A 20,662-nucleotide genomic window follows, 5' to 3' on the forward strand; every position below is an offset into this window, starting at 1 on the left:
TCCTGGCAGCAACAGAGGCACTCCTGGCAGCAGCAGGGGCACTCCTGGCAATAGCAGGGGCACTCCTGGCAGTAGCAGTGGCACTCCTGGCAGCAGCAGGGGCACTCCTGGCAATAGCAGGGTCACCCCTGGCAGCAGCAGGGGCACTCCTGGCAGCAGCAGCCCTGCCCAGGCAGGCCCCACTCACAGAACTGACCCTGCGAGCACTTCCCTCTTTGCCACCTCAGGCCCGTTCAATGCAGTTAACGCAGCTCCCGACCCTCTCAGAACAAGCAACAGCTTCTGAGCCCCTCCTGGTGCCCGGTGAGGGTGCCAGAGCCCACCCGGGAGCACGCTGCTCCTGCTCGCCTCCCTGCACGTTCTGCGCCTGAAGCCCACCCAGAGCAACCCAGGGGGTTTCTGAGGACTGATGGAAATGTGCACTCAACTCTACACACCAAGGAGACCTGTGGAACGGTGCCACCAACACAGCCATACACCCCTGCCTGCCCCTGAAACTCCACTTGACCTGCCAGGACAAGCGACCAGTGCTGGGCTCTTGTATGGGGGAGCAGCACACCCGTGTTGTAGCTTGGACCATACATAGCAGAGTCCTTACCTTCCTCTCACAGTCCTGAGGCAGCCAGTGTGGCCCTGGAGGAAGTGCTCGTGTTTGAGCTTTATTAAATGATCATTTTCTCTCTTTGACCCTCTGTGTGCTGCAGACATTAAAGGAGCTACTGCTCATCCTGCCCCTTTTATCCCTTTTCCCACCTCACCCAACTCCTGCCCAGGGCACTGTGGGTCTTACCTGGAGTATGACAGCAGAAAACTCAATTACCTCCTGGACTTCACCAGGGTGAGAGCTCTGGGGTTTTATTTGGTCTTTTGTAGCTCTTAAGCCTTGTGATCTTTTGTGCTGTTGCTGTTCAATGCCTACTGAACCATTGCCATGTTGGTGGCACTGCTGCAGAGCTCACCAGGGGTTGCTGATGCCAGCACCAGCTTTGTCCTCGCCCCCTGGGTGTTGAAGCAGGGGCTGGACATTGGCATTCTGGGAGGTGTGCTCAGGGACACCCGAGTACAGTCAATGGACGGGCAGTATATGGATGGAGCTTTAGGTGCCACCTCAAGGGTGGACTGCCATGTCGGTGGCACCAGTGCAGAGCACAAAGCTGGTGCTGGGCTGTGGAATGATGCCACTGGTATTGCTCTCCCTCCTTGCTCACTTACAATACTAAAGGGCTTTTTTAGGAGTTGGAGCACCCATAGACCAGTGTCACAACAGCAACCCTGATGAGCCCCTTGGCCTTCAGCTGGCAGGGTCTTAAGAGCAACCAAGTTAATTATTAACCACATTTGACCCAAATGGACTCTTCAGAAGGGTCAAACCAGGCCCCCGGGTTCCTGGTATTGAAGCACCCATTACCATGGCAACTGTAATTGGGACTGACATTCCTAGTGTATTTTGTAGTCTGTGCCATGAAACATCCAAACGAAGGTTCAAAGATTCCACTTCTTCCAAAATCAGCATCACATCCACCCTCACAACTTTAGGGTTTAGTTTAGGGTGTTGTAATTAATACACAATTACCTTAATGATAAAGCAAGAAGCTTTTAACCATTTGGGTGTGTGCTGCACTTAGGGCAGTGCTGACCAGAGGGTTTGTCCCAGCTGTGGCCTTCATTTGCCCTTCATGGCTGATAGAAAGCTTACATGACCCAAAATTGAAGGTGTCCCCTGCTCCTAACCCAGCCCAACCACCCTCTAAGAGGTTCTGCACCACTGCTGTGGGCAGTGTAGCACACAGGAATCCCAACCAACTCCAATTGGGAAACACCAACAGGAACATCTGGGATTTCTTGCATACGCTGGGACTTGTCAAGGGAATCCCTCACACAGAAATGCACAAACACTGTTTATTTAGTTCTTTACTGCAGCCAGATACAGGTTTACAAGTCACCATTTTAAGGCCTTTATAACCAGTTATGTGCATGCACAGCTTGCTGCCCAGGCCACATCACGCAATCCACCCCTTCAGCATCAGCTTCCCCACACACCCCCTCCACACATGGGAGTTGAATGCAGTCTGTCCCAAGCCCTCAGTGGATGGGGGTGCTGGTCTGCAGGTCCTAGCCCACAGAGAGGAGTTGTTTCCAGAAGCCACTCAGCTAGCTCAAGCTCATTTCAAATCTCAACTATTAAAGAGAACCATGTAACAACACAACACAGCATCACAATTACCTCCTAAAGCCATGCTTCACTCTCAAACTTCTTCACTTTAGAACTGGAAATGAAGACAGAAAATGCATGTGAAGCGTTTGTTCAGGTGTTCCCCCTTCTCCCCTTGCCATGCACCACCCAGGCCATGCAGAGCATGGGGCTTGTTTCCTGCATGGTTTATCTCCTCTGTCAATGCCCAAGGGCTCAGAGAAGCAGTAGGAATATGCAGGCTGCAGGCTCGAGGCCCGGCTTGCTCTCCAACGGCGTGGAACGGGACCATACGTCACGGGCCCGGGGGCCTACGCTCCCATGCGCCACACGGACAGAGCCTGGAGAGAGCGACTTCTCCGGATGCCCACGTTGGGTTGAAGCTCACCCACACCTTCAGCCCCAGCCACTGCCCTGCCCTGCCCTGCTCCCCAGGCACACACCACAGCAGGTACTCACGTCCGGAGCCATCTAGAGCAGGATGGGGCAGCATCAGCAGCACCTGAGGGAAGAGGATAAGATGGTGAGGAGCAGCTCAGGCAGTGCAGCCCAGGGAGTACCCCGATAGCCAATTACATCATAGAATAGCCTGGTTAGGGTTGGAAAGGCCCTGAAGATCATCTAGTTCCAACCCATTGGTTGAATCCCACTGAATCTGGAGACTCAGGGCTACAAGGATTCTTAAACTGGTATTTAATTGCCTATAGAGGCTACAGGTAAGGCTGCACCAATAGAGCCAGATGTCTTCTCTCAAACATGGACTCAAATAAGGACTCTTCTTCAGGGACTGTTACTGACAGGACAGGGGTGATGGGTTCAGGCTTAAACAGGGGATGTTCAGGTTGGAGACAAGGGAATTCTTCCCTGTGAGGGCCTGAGGGGCTGGCACAGGGTGCCCAGAGAGGCTGCAGCTTGCCCCATCCTCGACAGTGCTCAAGGCCAGGTTGGACAGATCACCTTCCAACCCACTCTACAAAGTCAGCATCAGAAATCATCTACTTGAAACCAATCCAATTGCTTCCAGAATACCCTCAGACAGGTCCAGCACATTTCGAATCTCAACTATTAACAAGAACCATGGAACACAACACAGCATCACAATTACCTCCTAAAGCCCTGCTTCACTCTCAAACTTCTTTGCTTTAGAACTGGAAATGAAGACAGAAAATGCATGTGAAGTGTTTGTTCACGTGTTCCCCCTTCTCCCCCTGCCATGCACCACCCAGGCCATGCAGAGCATGGGGCTTGTTTCCTGCATGGTTTATCTCCTCTGTCAATGCCCAAGGGCTCAGAGAAGCAGTAGGAATATGCAGGCTGCAGGCTCGAGGCCCGGCTTGCTCTCCAACGGCGTGGAACGGGACCATACGTCACGGGCCCGGGGGCCTACGCTCCCATGCGCCACACGGACAGAGCCTGGAGAGAGCGACTTCTCCGGATGCCCACGTTGGGTTGAAGCTCACCCACACCTTCAGCCCCAGCCACTGCCCTGCCCTGCTCCCCAGGCACACACCACAGCAGGTACTCACGTCCGGAGCCATCTAGAGCAGGATGGGGCAGCATCAGCAGCACCTGAGGGAAGAGGATAAGATGGTGAGGAGCAGCTCAGGCAGTGCAGCCCAGGGAGTACCCCGATAGCCAATTACATCATAGAATAGCCTGGTTAGGGTTGGAAAGGCCCTGAAGATCATCTAGTTCCAACCCATTGGTTGAATCCCACTGAATCTGGAGATTCAGTGCTACAAGGATTCTTAAACTGGCATTCCATTGCCTATAGAGGCTACAAGATAAGGAAGACTGCACCAACAGAACCAGATGCCTTCTCTTAAACATGGATTCAAAACCAGACCCTTTATCAGGGACTGTAGGAACAGAACAAGGGGGAATGGGTTCAAACTTAAAACAGCGGAAGTTCTTCCCTTTGAGGGTGGCGAGGCCCTAGAATGGGTTGCCCAAGGAGGTTCTGAATGCCCCATCCCCGACAGTGCTCAAGGCCAGGTTGGACAGGGTTTAAGATCACCTTCCAACCCACCCTACAAAGTCAGCATCAGAAATCACCTAATTGAAGCCAGTCCAGTTGTTTCCAGAAGCCACTCAGCTAGCTCAAGCTCATTTCAAATCTCGACTATAAAAGAGAACCATGTAACAACGCAACAAAATCACTATTACCTCCTAAAGCCCTGCTTCACTCTCAGACTTCTTTGCTTTAGAACTGGAAATGAAGACAGAAAATGCATGTGAAGTGTTTGTTCACGTGTTCCCCCTTCTCCCCCTGCCATGCACCACCCAGGCCATGCAGAGCATGGGGCTTGTTTCCTGCATGGTTTATCTCCTCTGTCAATGCCCAAGGGCTCAGAGAAGCAGTAGGAATATGCAGGCTGCAGGCTCGAGGCCCGGCTTGCTCTCCAACGGCGTGGAACGGGACCATACGTCACGGGCCCGGGGGCCTACGCTCCCATGCGCCACACGGACAGAGCCTGGAGAGAGCGACTTCTCCGGATGCCCACGTTGGGTTGAAGCTCCCACACCTTCAGCCGAAGGCACTGGAATAGGTTGCCCAGGGAGGCTGTGAATGCTCCATCCCTGGCAGTGCTCAAGGCCAGGTTGGACAAGGCCTTGGGTGCTATGATTTACTGTGAGGTGATCCTGCCCATGGCAGGGGGGGTCGGAACTGGATGATCTTAAGATCCTTTCCAACCCTAACTATTTTATGAGTCTATGAAACTTACTATTAATTAACTCCTAGTGATTAAGCCTAAGAAACAGGCTAAGATGAACGTCTCAAGGTCGTAAATTAAACCAACCAAGAACATGAAGTTAACGGGAAACACTAACCACATATCCCAGTGTCCTTAATAAAAGGACCTCTACAAAGGGATTAAATGAATAGGTTGGTTTCTCCCCCAGACCACTCGCAAAGCTCTTAACGCCTGTGCCGCGGCTTTACCCCTCCGAATGCCCAAATGCAACAAGTAACGACAACCGCGATGGCCTTTCATGGAGTATAACGAAAACACATGAGCTGGAAGCTGCTGCTCGGAGGCATCAGCAGGGCCTGGCGCGCACGGAAGGCCTCTCACTAGCAGGCACACAGCGCCGCTGTGTTTCTAGAGGCAGCCGCAGCCAGCGGGGAGTTTTCCGGTCATAGGAACCCCACAGCACATGGAAAGGGAAGGAGCAAAGCGGTTAAAGCAAGGGGATTAAGGCAGACCGGCCGGGAACAGGCCCGCCCCACTCACCAGCGCCGCTCTCCGCCGAAAAAGGCCGAGCGGGGCCGCGCTGAGGTATTTATAGGGCGCCAGGGGCGGGGCCAAACCGCGCATGCGCGCAAGGTATGGTGGGGCGGGGCGTACATAGATGTTGGTGCATGCGCGGTGAGGAGGCGGCGCCATGGCCGGGCTCCCGCTGGGTCGGCTCCTCTTTCCCTATCGAACACAAAGGGGAAAGTGGTTTATAAAAGACTCCTAAAATACTTTTATTCCATGATTAAAATCTGTTGAGGAGGAGGAGGCCGATGACAATGCAGTGATTTCGATCGATAGGCGTGCGGTACAGGGGGACCTGTGAGGGGAAGAGAGCATCTCCTGTGGTGCAACGGCAGCCTGAGGGGCAAAGGGGAGTGATTCCTCCATCCTCCCTCATAGATGGGTTAGGTTTTGTACGTGATGCTTGTGAAACTTCTCTGTTCCATCCATATGGTGAAATGATGACGTTTCTGAAGGGATGAAAAGGAGCAAAGGCAAATTTCACCCTCATTTGGGTGAAAACACACTAAAACCACATGAAAAAGCACCGATTCCTCTCACAGCTTCCCCACAATAAAACGTTTTTAGAAGGCAACAATCAGTTCCTGGTTCTGGAATCTGTTAACCCAGCTTGGATAGCTCAAGACAATGTGTTAACATCACGGCAGGGGAGGGAATGGTTTATACATTTAAATCGGGGGGGGGGGGGGTGTCTTGTTTTTTGTACAAAAAGATGCAGCATATGTTAGTCTCTATACAATTCCCTTCCAGGACAACGAACCGTTGGTCAGTAGTGATTGAGGACATGAAGGACACGACGGAGATGCAAGGAAAACCATTAACATTCCCAGTCCCATGCCAGGTCAGCATCTGTGCAGGAATCTCTGTACACAGCTAATATACACATGTGCTTCCTATAGCACATCCACTTGCCATTCCTCAGCTTTCTAACACTAGAGCTGCCTTTTCCCCCTTCCTCTTGGTCAGGAGGGGGAAGTGAAGGGACTGCATTCCCAAAAGGAGGACGTCTGGCTGAGAAGTGGGCCTGGGGAATGAACCCCGTGGTTCACCCTGGCAGGGATGCTGGCCCTGGAGCAGAGGGGTATTGCTGAGCCACACGAGGTATAGCGTTCAGTTCCAGCCTGATGGCACGTGAGACAGTTTTGTTCCAGTGAAATGCTACGTTCAGACAGGACTCCCCTTGCCCTGGCCGAAAGCCCTTTTCTGGATAAGGATTTCAAGGCAAATAGTGGAAGAGCCAAGGTTCCACCCTCGCTGTATTGCCTTGGAGAGGGATGCAGAGAACTTCCAGGTCCTCTTCAGGTCTCTTGCTCCCTTCTTGGAAGGTTATGGTCGATGGTACCTGAAAGCCAAGTGAAAAATCATCACATCCCAGCCTGGTTTGGGTTGGAAGGGACCTTAAAGCTCATCCAGCTCAAATCCCTGCCATGGGCAGGGACACCTTCCACTAGAGCAGCTTGCTTCAACCTGGCTTTGAACACTGTCAGGGATGGGGCAGCCACAGCTTTTCTGTTCAGCCCATTCCAGTGTCCCAGGCACCCTCTTCTGCCTAAGAGCTCATCTCCATCTCCCCTCTGGCAGGTTAAAGCCATTCCCCTTCTCTTGTGTCTACAAGGCCCTTGTCCAAAGCCCCTCTCCAGGTTTCTTGTAATACCTTTAGGTATTGCAAGGCTACTACAAGGTCTCCCTTAAGAATCCAAGTGTCATCCTTGGAACTGAGGTTAAATGGTTACTGAGGCACTGCAGATGGACAAAGAGAGTCAACTTATTTATGACTAAACTCCCAGCCCTCACTGAAGCCATTACGATCACAGCCCACCCAAGGAGACAGAAGGTAAGTGAGGAAGGTGCTCTCTCTCACCTTGTGAACTGCTTGCTGTCCTCATGGACTTCCATTTCACAGCTCTTAAACTCATTCAGCTCCTTCCGGATGGCAGCCTACGAAAGAGGGAGAGATCCTTTTTATCTCCTGCTAACCCATACAACTATTACCTTCTCTCCATCTCAAGTGAGCTCACACATGGCAGGACAGTGCTGTACCTCCAACACCCCTGCTTGGGGCTGATCACCTTCCAGTGGTATGCACTTTGGAGCAGTTTTGGTAACACAGGGCTGAGCCTCACACCTCCTTTGGTAAAAGAAGGAGCTCAGCCTGCAGCAGGTACCCCAGCACTTGCAGTCCATTCACACCAGGCTGAGCTTCTGAGCCCAACCTCCTCCACACCAATGGGTGCTCAGTCCCCACAAGTGGCCAGGGAAGACAAGAACAGATGATTTCCCTGCCAGCTTCATGCCTAGGCCTGCAAGGAACAGCACTCCTCTGACCAAGATCTGCACCTTGCACCCTCTCATATCCCTGGGAAGCTGAGGCAGAGGCCATGCTGCACGTGGACCATGCCCATGTGGGCTCCACAGCACCATGGATGGGCCATGAAGCAGGGCTGGGTACAGCACACATGGGTGAAGGGATACTGGTGATGCTTGGTGTGGATGAAGAGGGGAAGCAAAAGGAGGAGAGCAAATCTCCTTGGCTGCTATTCTTTTGCATGGAACACCCAGATCTAACTCCCCTCCTCACACCTAGGGACATCAGACTCCTGTTACCTTGTCGGCTGGTGTTAGCTTTGTCCATGGCTTGTCTGCTCGCCGGTCATAGTCTTGTGCATCTGTTACTTCCACATATTCATTAAACCTCAGGATCTTCCTGGCCTGCAGCTCTGCCACTGTAGGCCTTTGGCTAAGCTGAACACCAGCAAAAGCAAAGAACAAAGAAAGTGAGTTTGTGCCTTGTCCACAAAGCAGTTCAGGACTCAGCATTCCCAGCAAAACTAAACCCAGTTCCCTCCCTGGGCCCAAAGCAGAGCACTGCTAGGTCCTGCTCGCAGCCTGCAAGGGAACAAACAAACCCTCCTACAGGTGTCATCTCGCTTGGATCATAAGGGCAGAACCAAGGCCACATTGCTAAGGAGAAAGATGACACCAGGGGCTTTGGGAACAGGGTAGGAGCTCTGTATGCCACCCATTCCCCACTTCAGCAATGGCAACACTCACATTTCCCACCTACGAGCCACAGAGAACAGCCCCAAGTAACTTGGATGCTAAAAGCAGCTCTTGCTCTGCTCAGCTTCTCCCACTGTGCTGTTACTTTATAGAAATGGATTTTGAGGAAGCTGGTGTGAGTCTTGGCCACTGAAGTCCTGTGTTAGAACAGCCAGGACCCCAGCAAACCCTTCCAGTGCCAGGTACCCAGTTTAGTTCTCATCTCACTTGTCAGATCAACCCCTGACAACCGCGGCTGCTGTGCCAATGGCTCACCATTGGTGACAGCTCCACATTGCAAAGCCACTGCAGTCTGAGGGCACTGGGGACACTTACACAAGAGCCCCGTGACTTCCCCCCCAGCAAGGAACCTACGCCATGCTCATGGCCACCACCAGCTCCGCCAGCTCTACCAGATGGTGCTCACAGCACGGGGGCCAGCAGTACCTTTCTGGTGAGCCTGCGCTTGATCTCCCGCTTCTCAGCCTGACGGTCAGCTTCATTCTTCGCTGCCAAGGAGAAAAACATAAACGATACATCTTCCCTGTAAGCATCAGAGGCTTTGAAAAGCACTTTCTGGACTTGAAACAAGGGGAGCGTTGAGCTACATTGGATTAGCTCCATGCCCGAAAGCTCGCTCTGGTGCATCTGTGCTCAGTACAGGTAGAGAGCAGAGCCCAGCTCAGGATCCCCTGACTGACAGTGGCAATATGGGTCCTTCCACATCAGAACTGAGTCATTCTCTCCAGCCCTATGTTAATGGCTGTATTGTCAAAATACAGCAAAGCTACACTGCAGACTGCTCCCCCTAAAGCTACTCCACTAATAGTTGAAAGAGAATAACAGCACAGATAAATATTGTAAATGGAAACTTCCTGAACTGACATTTCCCTTTCCTCCAGATGTTTATTTAAAGCTTTTGCAGAGCAAGGTATGGCCAAGAGAAACACCACAGCCTGAGCAATGAACTGCTGCTTTTTGGACCCTGCAATACAATGCTGTAATGTCTGGACCACAAATTCAAGCACAGCCCAAACAAAAACACCTTTCACAGTCCCGCTGGGTAATATCAGAGCCTTAACCAGTTCACAGGCTTTCCCCTGAGGTGTCAGGCACGGCACATGGAGGCTTTCTAGAATGTGATGCTTTGAACTGTATTGCTCAATACCACTGCTAAGGTCTGAATTTAAGCTAGAACTGGTTTCTGATGGTATCAAAGCACTGGAGAACTGCTTTACTACAGCAACATAAAAGCACAATCCTCCATTGCTGCCTTTCAAGCAGATTCCAGGTACATCTGGACTAAGATGTTAAAGGCAAACCTCTTTTATCCCTCAGGACCGCTGGAGAAGCATTACTCACGTTGAAGTATGTTCCTCTGCTCCAGTTCCTCTGCTGTCGGTCTCTGACTTAGTCGCCTAAAGAGAAGCATCACAAGCGTATCATCATTAGGGGATGAAGACCACAACTGCTTGGTTTTGGTGCACTGCAAAGCCTCTTCAGCCCCCTCATTCACCAATGGAGATCACTGTTTCCCACTCAAACCCACAGGCACAGGTTTTGGAAGTGCCTCTGGAAAGCTCAGAGGAGCAGGCAGCGCAGCCTGGACCATCAGCAGCCCCAGCTTAATCTACCACCTAACATCAGTACTCAGCTTGCACCTACCCACATCTTTCTACACCATCTTATTTTATGACAGCGATGCTTCTGTAGTCCTCAACATCTCCCCTCCCAGTCCATCTAACCTCTGGAAAGTCAGGGAATATTGCTCAGCTCCAGAAGGAACTTCCAACTTCCATAACTGAGGAGAAAGAGCCTCTCAGCCCTTATCCAGCAGCAGTGCCCAACCACCAGTCACATTCCAGCACAGGCTGCTTGGATAAAGCAACAGCTTTGTCCAATCCCACCCCACACACACCATGCCAACAGCTCAAACCAAACACCCTCCTCCATCCTTCATACCTGATCAGCGTCGTCCCAATCTGATGCCGAATTTCATTCCACTCTTCCTTGCTCTTTCGAGGGAAGACAATCTTCTCCTCCTGTGCTGTGGTTGTGTTCCCCAGCTTTATAGCCAGCGTGTCTTTCCTCTTCACTTTGTTAGCCAGCGTGCCTGTGGGGAGGAAGAGCAATGGGATGGGACTGAAGCCTGCAGTGCCTGAGCACAGCAATAGCAGCCATGTGCCCTTTCCCCTGAAGCTGGACTTTCTACACTCTGCACTCTGGCTCCAGAGCTGGTCACTGCCAGCATTCCTGCCCGATGCCCACATGCTCACCTGAAGGGATGGGATAGCACAAGCCATCTGCAGCTGGAAGGGGTGCCTCACAGCAGATGAGCTGGTGATACAGGTTTGGCTCTAAAGCCTTTGACAAAGTGAGGAAGGGGACGTGGTACATCATGAAACCCAAAGCAGCTGCTTTGAAGCACTGTGAGAACCAGCTCTTTGATACCCCATCTCAGTCCAGCAGACATGAGCTCAGCAGAGATAAAAAGGCAGATGCAATGTCAAAGCCTTACTGTTATGGCTTTCATCTTCTTCCTCATCCTCATCATCTTTGTACAGGATGGGCCCCTCCGAGTCAGAGTCGCTCATCCCTTCATCTCCTTCCTGCTCCTCTGGCAGAACCTGGGGTACCAGTTTGGGGATGACTGTGACAGATGGCACCTCTCCAATATATACACGAGAACCCAAATTCTGCTCCTCTTCCTGGTCATCTTCTTCCTCTTCCTCATCGTCTGGACTAACGAGAAGCACACTATTACATCTCAACACACACCCAGAGATGCCACCCAGGATCCTGCACCCTTCCCTCTCTCCAAAGTGCAGGGAGAGGAAATGCAGAGGCAGGTCCTTTGGAGAACCAGACAGCCCCCTCACCCCCGATCTTTGGGACTTGCAGGTTCAGATCTGTTGTAACACAAGACAATTCTTCTCCCACTTCTGTTTTGCAAAATAAAAGGCTAAGCAAGGCCACAAATGCATGGAATGCAGGCTCTTGTTTTGTCTCAGTGCAATTAAAGAGAGGCCAGGCCTGGATTCCTGGCATCAGCCTGCGTTTGTGCTCTGGAACCCATTTCCCTTTGGGAGCAACAAACTCCCAGAACAAGGGTTAATACCATGGGGAAGATGCATTGGCCCCCAAGAGCCTTGAAACATGGATTCCAACAGCCAAAATGGTTCCTAGGCTGTTGCAAGAAACCAGAGAAGAAACCAGCCCTGCCCACAGCCCTCCTCACCATCACAGCCCCACAGAGCAGGGATATGATGTGGGTCACCACCAGCGTGACCCCCATGCAGGGTGATGTTTCCTGCCCGTACTCACACTTTCAGCATCTCGATGGTGACAGGCAGGGACCTCGTCCTGCCCAGGGTGCCACTGTCTTCTCCAAAGCCATCGCTCTCAAAGAGCAGGGAGTGAGCCCTGTGTGAGCCGTCTGCAGGGGGGGTGACAGGCAGAGGGCTGGCCAGAGCCTGTTGGATCCGGATGTGCAGTGGGATTGGGGGCAAGCGAGGCAGCACGTGCGGGTCACCAAAGCCTTGCTCTGCCGTCCTCTTCACTGCTTCCAAGGACCTGAACTCTTCAGGAGGAGGAGGAGGAGGAGGAGTCTCTTTGGGCAGGTCCAGGGAGCGCGGAGGGTCCAGCACAGGGGTGGAGGCAGGCAAGGGCATGCGTGGAGGTTCAGGGGGGATGTGTGTGGGCAGTGGTGGTGAAGGGGATGGTGGTGGGTAGGCAGAGGTGACGTGCATCGGTGTCAGTGCAGGGCGGTTCGTTGTCACTGTCCTGTCACTCAGGGGCTTGGAGGCGATAGCTGCCTCTGGCATGGTGGTGGCAGGCAGAAGGCCTCTCTTCGGTGGGAGAGGAGGGGAAGGCTTTGACAAGCTTGTACCACTGTTCATTGCTTGGGAAAGCTCGGCTGCAAAGAAAAAACATAAGAGCCACCATATTTAACAGGGCATTTCCCAGACATCCTTCACCAGTGTGGAATAAGCACAGCAAAGAACTCAGAGCCCTGGACCATACTGCTTCTCTGCTAGAACACAGTGCCAGAAACAACCAGGTTGCAAGCCTCTAGTTTGTCCTTCCTGCAGCAAAGGTAAGACTTGGGAGAGGAGCCAGAAACAAGCCAGTTGGGAGGGGTCTGTGCATCCTGGTGCTTTTGAGAAGGAGAAAAAGCACCAGCCCTCAAGTGACAGCAGATGGAGCTCACCCAGACGAGCACTGCTCCTCAGCCAAGGAATGCAGGTATGTAGGGCACTTTATGGCTATATTTACAGCATCAGTTTGCAAAGGAATGCGAGACATCCAGGACACCCCAGCCTCCAGTCATGTTAACAGCTCCCTTGCACATGAAACACTTTTTACTCAAAGGCCAAAGTCAGCAGGACTGCCAGCAGCAACGTGCTCTTCCCGTTCCCATTCATCTGCCAGCCCCAGCCCAAGGACACCTTGCTGCCTGTTTCAGGGTGAGGTTTCTGCTCTACTCCCTCTGTACTCTGCTCCTTAAGCCCCAAAGAAATCTCTCTGCAATTGCAAACTTCCACATATACGCAATAGAGTTTATGTGGTGTGTGATGGAGGACAGAGGGAGAAATGGAGACTGAGGGGTATCATGGAAGCTGCCTGCAGCAGGCAATCTCAAACACCCCTAGGCTCCTAGGGAAGTGACTCCAGTGAAGACTGCTCTTGCTTTAGGCGTTTATAGCCTTCAACATCCCCCTGTCAGCAGCCTCTTGGGCTTGGAAAGGTTTTGCCCACCTGCTTAAAGAGGATTTCCTGCACATTTCACCTGTGATGGTCACAGAGTGGTGAGGCTCCAGCACAGCGCTGGGAGGAATCCGCAGTCTCAGACACCACAAGAGGGTGCTGCGAGCGAGCGGGGAGTGTGACCGAGATAAAGCTGCAGAGCTGCAGAGAGGTGGGTGCATTTTTGAGATGTTTGGCATTTTCAGACCTCCCCCTTGTAGATTAAGGGCAAGATTGTGCAAAACACCGAGTGCCCTCAGCTCTCATCCACTGGAGCCCAGAGGGATTCCAGTATCTCCTCAGCAGCACTTGAAGCCTGGCAGCACCAGGCTCGAGTCACCTTTGGGTAATCACAGGGACCAAGTAGCTGGTGGAAGGAAGAGACAGAAAAGGGCTCTCAGAGCATCCTCCCAGCAGCCTGTCTCCCTTTGGTGTGATAAACCCAGTGCACCAGCTGGTACCACGTCTTGTGACGTACCACCATGGCCAGATCCAGCACTAACAGTGGCTCCTGAAACCCTTCCATGGCACCAAGCACCAGGGCTGCCACCAAGTCCCCAGCCAGCACCACTCGCTCCGCTTGCTTTTCCAAGCTGATGCTGATTAAATTCCCACTTCCCCAAAGTGTTTCCTGAGCCTTATTTTCAGCTACTGCATCAGACACCAGAACTGCTCAGAGAATGAACATAAGGGAGCATCTTATCACTAGGGAACAAAGGGGTGATCTGCACATTGACAGTCCTCCCCTGCCTTAGGTTTTAATAGCAGCACTAAAGTACACACATGCCCAAGTGAGAGCATGCATCAAAGACCTGCAGAGAGCTCACAAAGCCAATTCCACTGCTGCTGGTTATCCACAGCAGCAAAACAAAGCTTGCACAGCAACGACTGCACGTGTGCTGTAGTTACAGCTCCATCCTGCCCCTCTCTGCAGCTGCATTCTCCTGCAGGAGACAAAAGAGGGGCTGGCTGCTCTCCTCCCCTGCAGCCAAAGGTGCATTGAGCCCAGCCCTGTATTGCTGGGGAGACACAGAGGCTGGCTCTGAGTTTGACAGACTGCTGTCTCCAGCCTCAGTCTCTGTTCCACAAGTACCTCTGCAATGAGCAGTGGGGCATTTCAAATGCCATCTGTGCTGTGTGCAGGCAGCTTAAAGAAAACAAGCAGGTATTTCATGGAGGACTCGGGCATGGTCAGACTGATCGAGCTGGTCTGGCATACAGGAGTGTTCAACTTGGGATCGAGGTCACTTGCAAAACCTGCTAGAGCAAGGAGAAGCTCCAAACAGAACAGACACGCAGCTCAGACTGAAAGGCTACTTCAGATAGGAACCTGCACACAATCTACTACTGCCTCCCAAACCACACCTGGGAACGCCTCCAGTTTCTGTGATAACAGTGCAGACCCAACTGACCTCTGTCCCGGTCCATACATTGACAATCCAATCCAAAGAGAAGGAGATGGTCTGGGAAACATGAACTGGATACAAGTTGTCTCATTTGCTTTCCATCTTTATACAAAGATACAGGCATTTCATTCTTTAAGGGGTAAGATTCAGCTCAAATCACAGTTGAGCTGATTTACCCGTAGGCCAGGACTTAAGGACAAGACTAACATGGCAATACCCTAACCACAGACCTTGGCAAAGGAGCCTGAGTATAAGCAGGGAAGTTGGAATTACCCCTGCCAGCTCCTGGCCTCCAAGTGGAAACCACATGGCCCAGCAGTGATAGCCGTAACAGCCATGGTTTGGCATGAAGTGGAGTTTTTGGTGGCCTTGTTGGGTGTATTTTGCAAAGAGCAGCTGAAAGCATCAATTCTCACTGACCACAGGCTCACAAAGCAAAAACCCCATCCACCAATCCACATCATCCTAAAAATCTTCCTTTACAAAGGGAAGAGACCCCCTCAAGCAAGTGCTGCAGAGAAGCTGTGGCTGCCCCAGCCCTGGCAGTGCTCAAGGCCAGGTTGGACACAGGGGCTTGGAGCAAGCTGCTCCAGTGGAAGGGGTCCCTGCCTGTGGAAGGGGTTGGAGCTGGAGGAGCTTTAAGGTCCCTTCCCACCCAAACCAGGCTGGGATTCAGTGATCCCAGGGCACAAGCACCAGGTTATGGATGCACTCACCTATTACTGAGTTGCTGTTTCTGTTGACAGGTTTGGGAGGGGGGACAGGCGGCTGTTTGGCAGGAGCTGTGCTGGTTGTGCTCGTGGGAGCAGTAGTGTTGGCACTGGCAAGAACAGGGGGCAGAGTCCTGGGGGCTGGGGACGGGGCAGCACTGGAATTGAGTGTCTTTGCTGCAGGAGGGGCTGTGGTGGAGGGGGCAGGCACTGGATCCTTCGCCTGTGCTTCATTTGCCTCTTGGGATGTGGAGGGAGGTCTTTTGGGAGGAAGCAGAGGCTGCCTGGGAACATAGGGCTCCTGAGGTGATTCCAGTTCAGGTCCAGAGTGGCTGCTGGAGGAGCCTGCAGAGTGAGACAGATTGGTTTAAGAGGCTGGGGAGCCCAGAGAGGGTGGGAAGAATCAAATGAGAGTTAAAAAGGGTGTCAGGAGAACGTGAAGCTACCGATTTCAACACACATCTGGTTTCTTACCCTGCCTTTTCTTTGGCTCCTCAGCTGGAACAGGCTTCCTAAGGTTGGATGGCTTTGTGGCCTCCTCCTCCTGGTTACAAAGCCCAGGACCACCAATTGGGACTGTGTGACCATTCTTCAGTGCGGGTGGGTTCAGCTTGTCTGATTCTTCCCCATCTGCAAGGGGATGGGAGGGGAGAGAAGCAAACAGAAAGCACTCAGAAAGCAGGAGATGGAGGAGAGAACAGCTGAGCTGACTGAACCACCATCAATCCAGGCCTTCAGTCTCCGTTCTGCAGAGGAGCAACAGCAACATGAGCCAGCTGAAGCTGAGAGCCATTGATTTCATTCCACAAGCCAAACAGTACAATATCACATCCCATCAAGTGTTCTTCTTCTTCAGCAGCCTCTTAATCTACCACCTTGCTACTGCATTTAAGACCAGGATGCCTTTTCCATCTCCCCACCGTTACAGAGCAGTTACAAATCCCCTGCTGCAATACAAATCCCAGCAAGTAATCTACTGGATGTGCAGGAACAGATTTTGAGGAAGCCTTAAAATTAGTCGAAGCATCTCTATTTCCCTTCCTCTCCGTTTTTCTTCTGGTGGTTTGCACTGAAAACCACTTTTTCCACCTCCACTTTCCCACTTTGCATCATTCTTAGAAAAATGCTGAAGTTTGTATTAGGTCAAAACTGCCTCTGCGGTGTGCCTTTTGAGGGGCAATTCCACACTGCTCTAAGCCAAAGGCCATGCTGCCACCCAGAGAAGTGGGCTGCCACCCCCCCACAGCTTTCTGCCTTCTGCCTCAGACCCACATCACCCAACAGGCAGCCAGGCCTGGCCAAAATGTTATTTTGGCAGAGTGGCCCCAACTCGGAGACATCAGAGATGACGGAAAAGGGGATTAGACTTCTTTGAGCAGGGCAAGCTTAGCTGTGACTGACAACAGACCAGAGAATAGCTTGGTGTTGGCTGGGTTGGAAGGGACCTTAAAGCTCACCCAGCTCCAACCCCTGCCACGGGCAGGGACCCCTTCCACTGGAGCAGCTTGCTCCAAGCCCCTGTGTGCAATCTGCCCTTGAACACTGCCAGGGATGGGGCAGCCACAGCTTCTCTGGGCACCCTGTGCCAGCGCCTCAGCACCCTCACAGGGAAGAGCTTCTGCCTAAGAGCTCAGCTCAGTCTCCCCTCTGGCAGGTTCAAGCCATTCCCCTTGGCCTGTCCCTGCATGTCCTTGTATACCACAGAGCATCTTGTCTGTAACTGCTTGAGGAAAGGCCCCTACCCAGGCAGCTCCGAAGTCACCAGCTGGTTTCTTCTTCCAAGCCTAAGGCCGGTAGACCTGAGCTTGGGGGTCAGCACCTCTCCCATAGCAGTTAAAGAGTGTGAGCAGAACAAGCTGGAGATGCTGAGGGCAAGTGTGACAGAGGAGCTTAGCAGGACAAGACAAGGCAGCTGGAGCAGGACATGTACAAGAGGGGCAGGAGGGGAAGTGACACACGGAACACCCTCCCTGCTGGCAGCAGACAGGATGTTATCCAGCACAGGCATCACATTTTCTTCCCCTAACTGACCAGGGGCTGCCTTCCTTGCCAGGTACAGAAGTCAGACAAGGACAAGACAGACAGGAACCACATTAGCAAAGAGCCCTAAAATACACCTCCCCAGAAGAGCGACTGCAACGGTGAGGCTTTGCCAAAGGAAGATCAGTGACACAGAACACAGACAGGAGGAGGAGGAGAAGTTCATTTGCAGACTCACCCTGCTCAGGGTCTTCCAACAGAACCCCTCTTTTTACCAGCTCCTCTCTTGGCTTTCGCATAGAGATCTTTCGTTCTAAAACTGACAGTAAATTGAAAACAGGGTAAGCTGGAAGGTCAGGGAGAGCCTTTTCTAAAGGGATCCTCTGGAGGAAAGAAAAGGGCTTCAAATTGCCCTTTCCTTTCTGCATGGATTAAGAGGAGGGAGGAGGGACTGCACGTCCAGGCCTGCACTTCACACTCAATCGTGATGCTGGAGCAAAGCCTCCCTCCCCACAGCTGCCTGGGGAGGTTCCTTGCAAGGAAGGCATTTATTTGTCTGAAACTACCGCTGCATGGCAAGGTGTTTCTGCAGAGACTGCAGGTGCCAGCCCAGCACTCAAGCCACACTGCGGCTCCTCCACATGCCAGGCACTCAGGCTTGTGACAGCAAGCCCTTCTCACCTGCCATACGGCTGATGGTGGCTTTCCCAAGCAGAGGAAGGGGCTCCCACCCAGCCCCAGTGACTCTACCTTCCGAGGTCTCCTTAAATTTGTCACTGCTTTTCTTTTTCCTCCACTTCCAGGGCTTAAAGATCTTGCCAAAGCTTGAGAACTTGCTTTTCCTCTTCGTAGGAGGTGTGGTGTCACCCGATTCCAAAACATCTACCCCCATGCCGGCATCAGTTGGGGTGTGATCCACCTCTTCAGCTGCACGGGAAAGAGGAAAGAGGTTACCTTTGTGCTGCAGATAGGAGCTGTTATCTCCCACCAGCACACTGGGAAACAGGGGCACACGCTCATGCAAAGAAGGGAGCAGGACTCCATGCCTTCACGTAACCCATCAGCATTACACATTAGCACGGGGTGACGGGAGTGGGGTTTCCAATGTTAAGAGTGCAAAGGGGAACTGCTAAGAGGCTTTCTAATGAAGCCAGGATTAGTTGAAGTTGGCAGTGCCGCAGCTTCGCCCCAGGAACACAAAGCACTTTGCTGCAGTTTCTCATCTTCAGCTGGAAGCAACTGGTGCTAGACACAAGTAATTACACGAACACAAACCCCTTCCAGGCTGCAGAGCCGACTCTCTGCACTGTCTCCACACGCTGCAACTGCCAGCCCCATTCCTACAGCTACAACTTCACCTCTGAGTTTTCCCCTCTATAAATAAGGCCAGCAAAGCTGGCCAAGAGCAACAACTACACAGGAAAGCAACACAATGCAGGCCTGCGCTCCACCCACTGCACTCCAGGTCTCCGGAGATCAACACAAGGAGGACATGGAGGTGGAAGGGACGTGCACCAAACCCAAGCAGCTTGATGCAACGAAGAGAGCTCAGACAGAGCGAGCTTGTTGAAGCAGAAGCAGAGCCCAAAGCACTGGGGGCCGTCAGTTCTGCCCTGATGGGACAGGAGCAAACACAACCAGCAGATTCTAGCAATGCCTGCAAAGACATTTACCATGTATTAACCTAAGCGAAGCCCTGCTTCATGGGCTTAAGTTTACAGAGCAAGCATCCTTTGGGGTCAGCACCACCGAAGCCAGGAGCACCCAAGCTGTGTAGCAGAACTCCATGGAAACAGAGTCTATAGAGAACAGAGCCTGGAGGCTTCCTCCAGCCCCATGCTGCAGTGCTGCCAAACACCCCGGCACAAACTGCACTTGTGCAGCTTCGGGTTTCGAGCCTCCAAGTCAAAGGTTGTGGAGTTCCAGGCCTCCTGGGATCACAGGAGACCTCTCAGTCAACTTCAGACAAGCCTGTATGACACGCCTTGCAGAACAGACAATACCCCACAGGCACCGTGGGAAGTTGAGCCAAGAATCCCATCTCCTGAGGCTAAAAGATTGGGAAAGGAATTTTAGGGGAAAGCCATTCTGCACATAGGACAGAGGTAATGAGGTATCTGTTATACAGCCTACAAACAGCCACCAAGGACACAAACCCAGATGGGGAAAAGACTCACAGATTCCTGTCAAGATGAGGAGGAGCAGGGAAAGCCAGGAAAGAATGAGTTGTTTGATGGAGCTCTACCTGCAGACCCCACTTTCTCAGTCTGAGCACAAATGAAATGGAACATCACTGAATAAGAGGGAAGAGAAGACCACAGCAGCAGCAAAAGGGAAACAAGGAGGAGGATCTAGATCACATGTGAGAAGCACAGCCTTTAGCCAAACGATGGAGGAAGAGGAAAGGCAGTGCAGAATTCCTTTACCAAGAGGCAAGGAAGTACCACTATGCCAGCCAGCAGGAAAAGAGGCTAATTGTTCAGCCTATACCTTAATAGGTCATTAATACTATACTTATTAAGGATATTAGCCTATACCCAATTTCAGCCTATGCCTTAACTGCACAACCCTTCCTTCCAGCTCAGGACGGGTTTCTCGCCTCTCACTTTCAGGACTCCAGGTTTGGTGATGGTTGATGGGGTTTTCTGCTGTGGATGCTTACAGGTACTTTCTGCAGAGCCTAGAACACGAGTCCTGGAGCTGTACACATCATTTCCAGAGCAGTATTCACCCTGCTCAATAAAGCATTTCCAAAGCTAACAGGGGAGGCGGGACCGCTCACCAAGCACTGAATGTGGGTCCCAAGGCACTTCCCTCATGGAGCCGTGACAGCGCTGGAAGCACTCAGAGCAAGCTCCGTTCCCTGCCTTGCTCTCAGGAATGCGCTTTCTGCCACCCAAGGTGTCAAAGGGCTGCACTAAGCAAAGTTAGTTATTAAAAGAAAACTCAAGCATCGGGTCCCGGGTTAATGAACGGAGCCATCAGCTCATAGGCTCGTGCTGTGCATCAGGGCTTGTCCAACATGAGAACACTCAGTTTTGCTGGTATACAGTCAGTTCTACGTCTAAAACCAGCCACACAAGAGACAAGCACACTCATACACCGCTCTGCAGCATAAACCCACGATCCAGGTCATCTTCACCACCCCTTCTGTTAGTAAAGGGTGTGAACAGCCACTGAGCAACAGTGAGAGAAGCTGTGGCTGCCCCATCCCTGGCAGTGCTCAAGGCCAGGTTGGACACAGGGGCTTGGAGCAAGCTGCTCCAATGGAAGGGGTCCCTGGCCGTGGCAGGGGTTGGAACTGGATGAGCTTTAAGGTCCCTTCCA

General features: G+C 52.3%; 1 protein-coding gene and 3 non-coding genes across 7 annotated transcripts in view; all 4 read right to left on the reverse strand.

Moving 5' to 3' along the window:
• Window positions 1-2,362: 2,362 nt before the first annotated feature.
• On the reverse strand, window positions 2,363-2,567 carry LOC133214623 (small nucleolar RNA SNORA73 family). Its single transcript, XR_009726175.1, has one exon. It is a non-coding gene; the product is annotated as a small nucleolar RNA SNORA73 family (small nucleolar RNA).
• An 867-nt stretch (window positions 2,568-3,434) lies between these two features.
• LOC133214624 (small nucleolar RNA SNORA73 family) lies at window positions 3,435-3,639 on the reverse strand. Its single transcript, XR_009726176.1, has one exon. It is a non-coding gene; the product is annotated as a small nucleolar RNA SNORA73 family (small nucleolar RNA).
• An 856-nt stretch (window positions 3,640-4,495) lies between these two features.
• LOC133214625 (small nucleolar RNA SNORA73 family) lies at window positions 4,496-4,700 on the reverse strand. The gene has a single exon (XR_009726177.1). It is a non-coding gene; the product is annotated as a small nucleolar RNA SNORA73 family (small nucleolar RNA).
• Window positions 4,701-5,997: 1,297 nt separating this feature from the next.
• Window positions 5,998-20,662, reverse strand: part of PHACTR4 (phosphatase and actin regulator 4) — a 41,304-nt gene continuing 26,639 nt past the window's right edge. For 3 of the 4 annotated variants that reach the window (XM_061357638.1, XM_061357639.1, XM_061357637.1), the window contains 12 exons: window positions 18,086-18,262; window positions 17,574-17,654; window positions 15,830-15,985; window positions 15,362-15,700; window positions 11,818-12,409; window positions 11,012-11,235; window positions 10,456-10,606; window positions 9,856-9,911; window positions 8,941-9,002; window positions 8,059-8,196; window positions 7,316-7,392; window positions 5,998-6,796 (listed from right to left, as the gene is read on the reverse strand). In XM_061357638.1, coding sequence (XP_061213622.1) covers window positions 6,781-6,796; window positions 7,316-7,392; window positions 8,059-8,196; window positions 8,941-9,002; window positions 9,856-9,911; window positions 10,456-10,606; window positions 11,012-11,235; window positions 11,818-12,409; window positions 15,362-15,700; window positions 15,830-15,985; window positions 17,574-17,654; window positions 18,086-18,262 — 2,069 coding nt within the window. In that variant the 3' untranslated portion in view covers window positions 5,998-6,780. The remainder of the gene's footprint in view (window positions 6,797-7,315; window positions 7,393-8,058; window positions 8,197-8,940; window positions 9,003-9,855; window positions 9,912-10,455; window positions 10,607-11,011; window positions 11,236-11,817; window positions 12,410-15,361; window positions 15,701-15,829; window positions 15,986-17,573; window positions 17,655-18,085; window positions 18,263-20,662) is intronic. The other variant, XM_061357640.1, reaches the window with a different exon arrangement.

The sequence above is a fragment of the Neopsephotus bourkii genome, unplaced genomic scaffold (genome assembly GCF_033783945.1).
Source record: "Neopsephotus bourkii isolate Nb327-2 ecotype Australia unplaced genomic scaffold, CSIRO-AGI_Nbou_v1 NB_909, whole genome shotgun sequence".
NCBI classification, from domain to species: Eukaryota; Metazoa; Chordata; class Aves; order Psittaciformes; family Psittacidae; genus Neopsephotus; species Neopsephotus bourkii.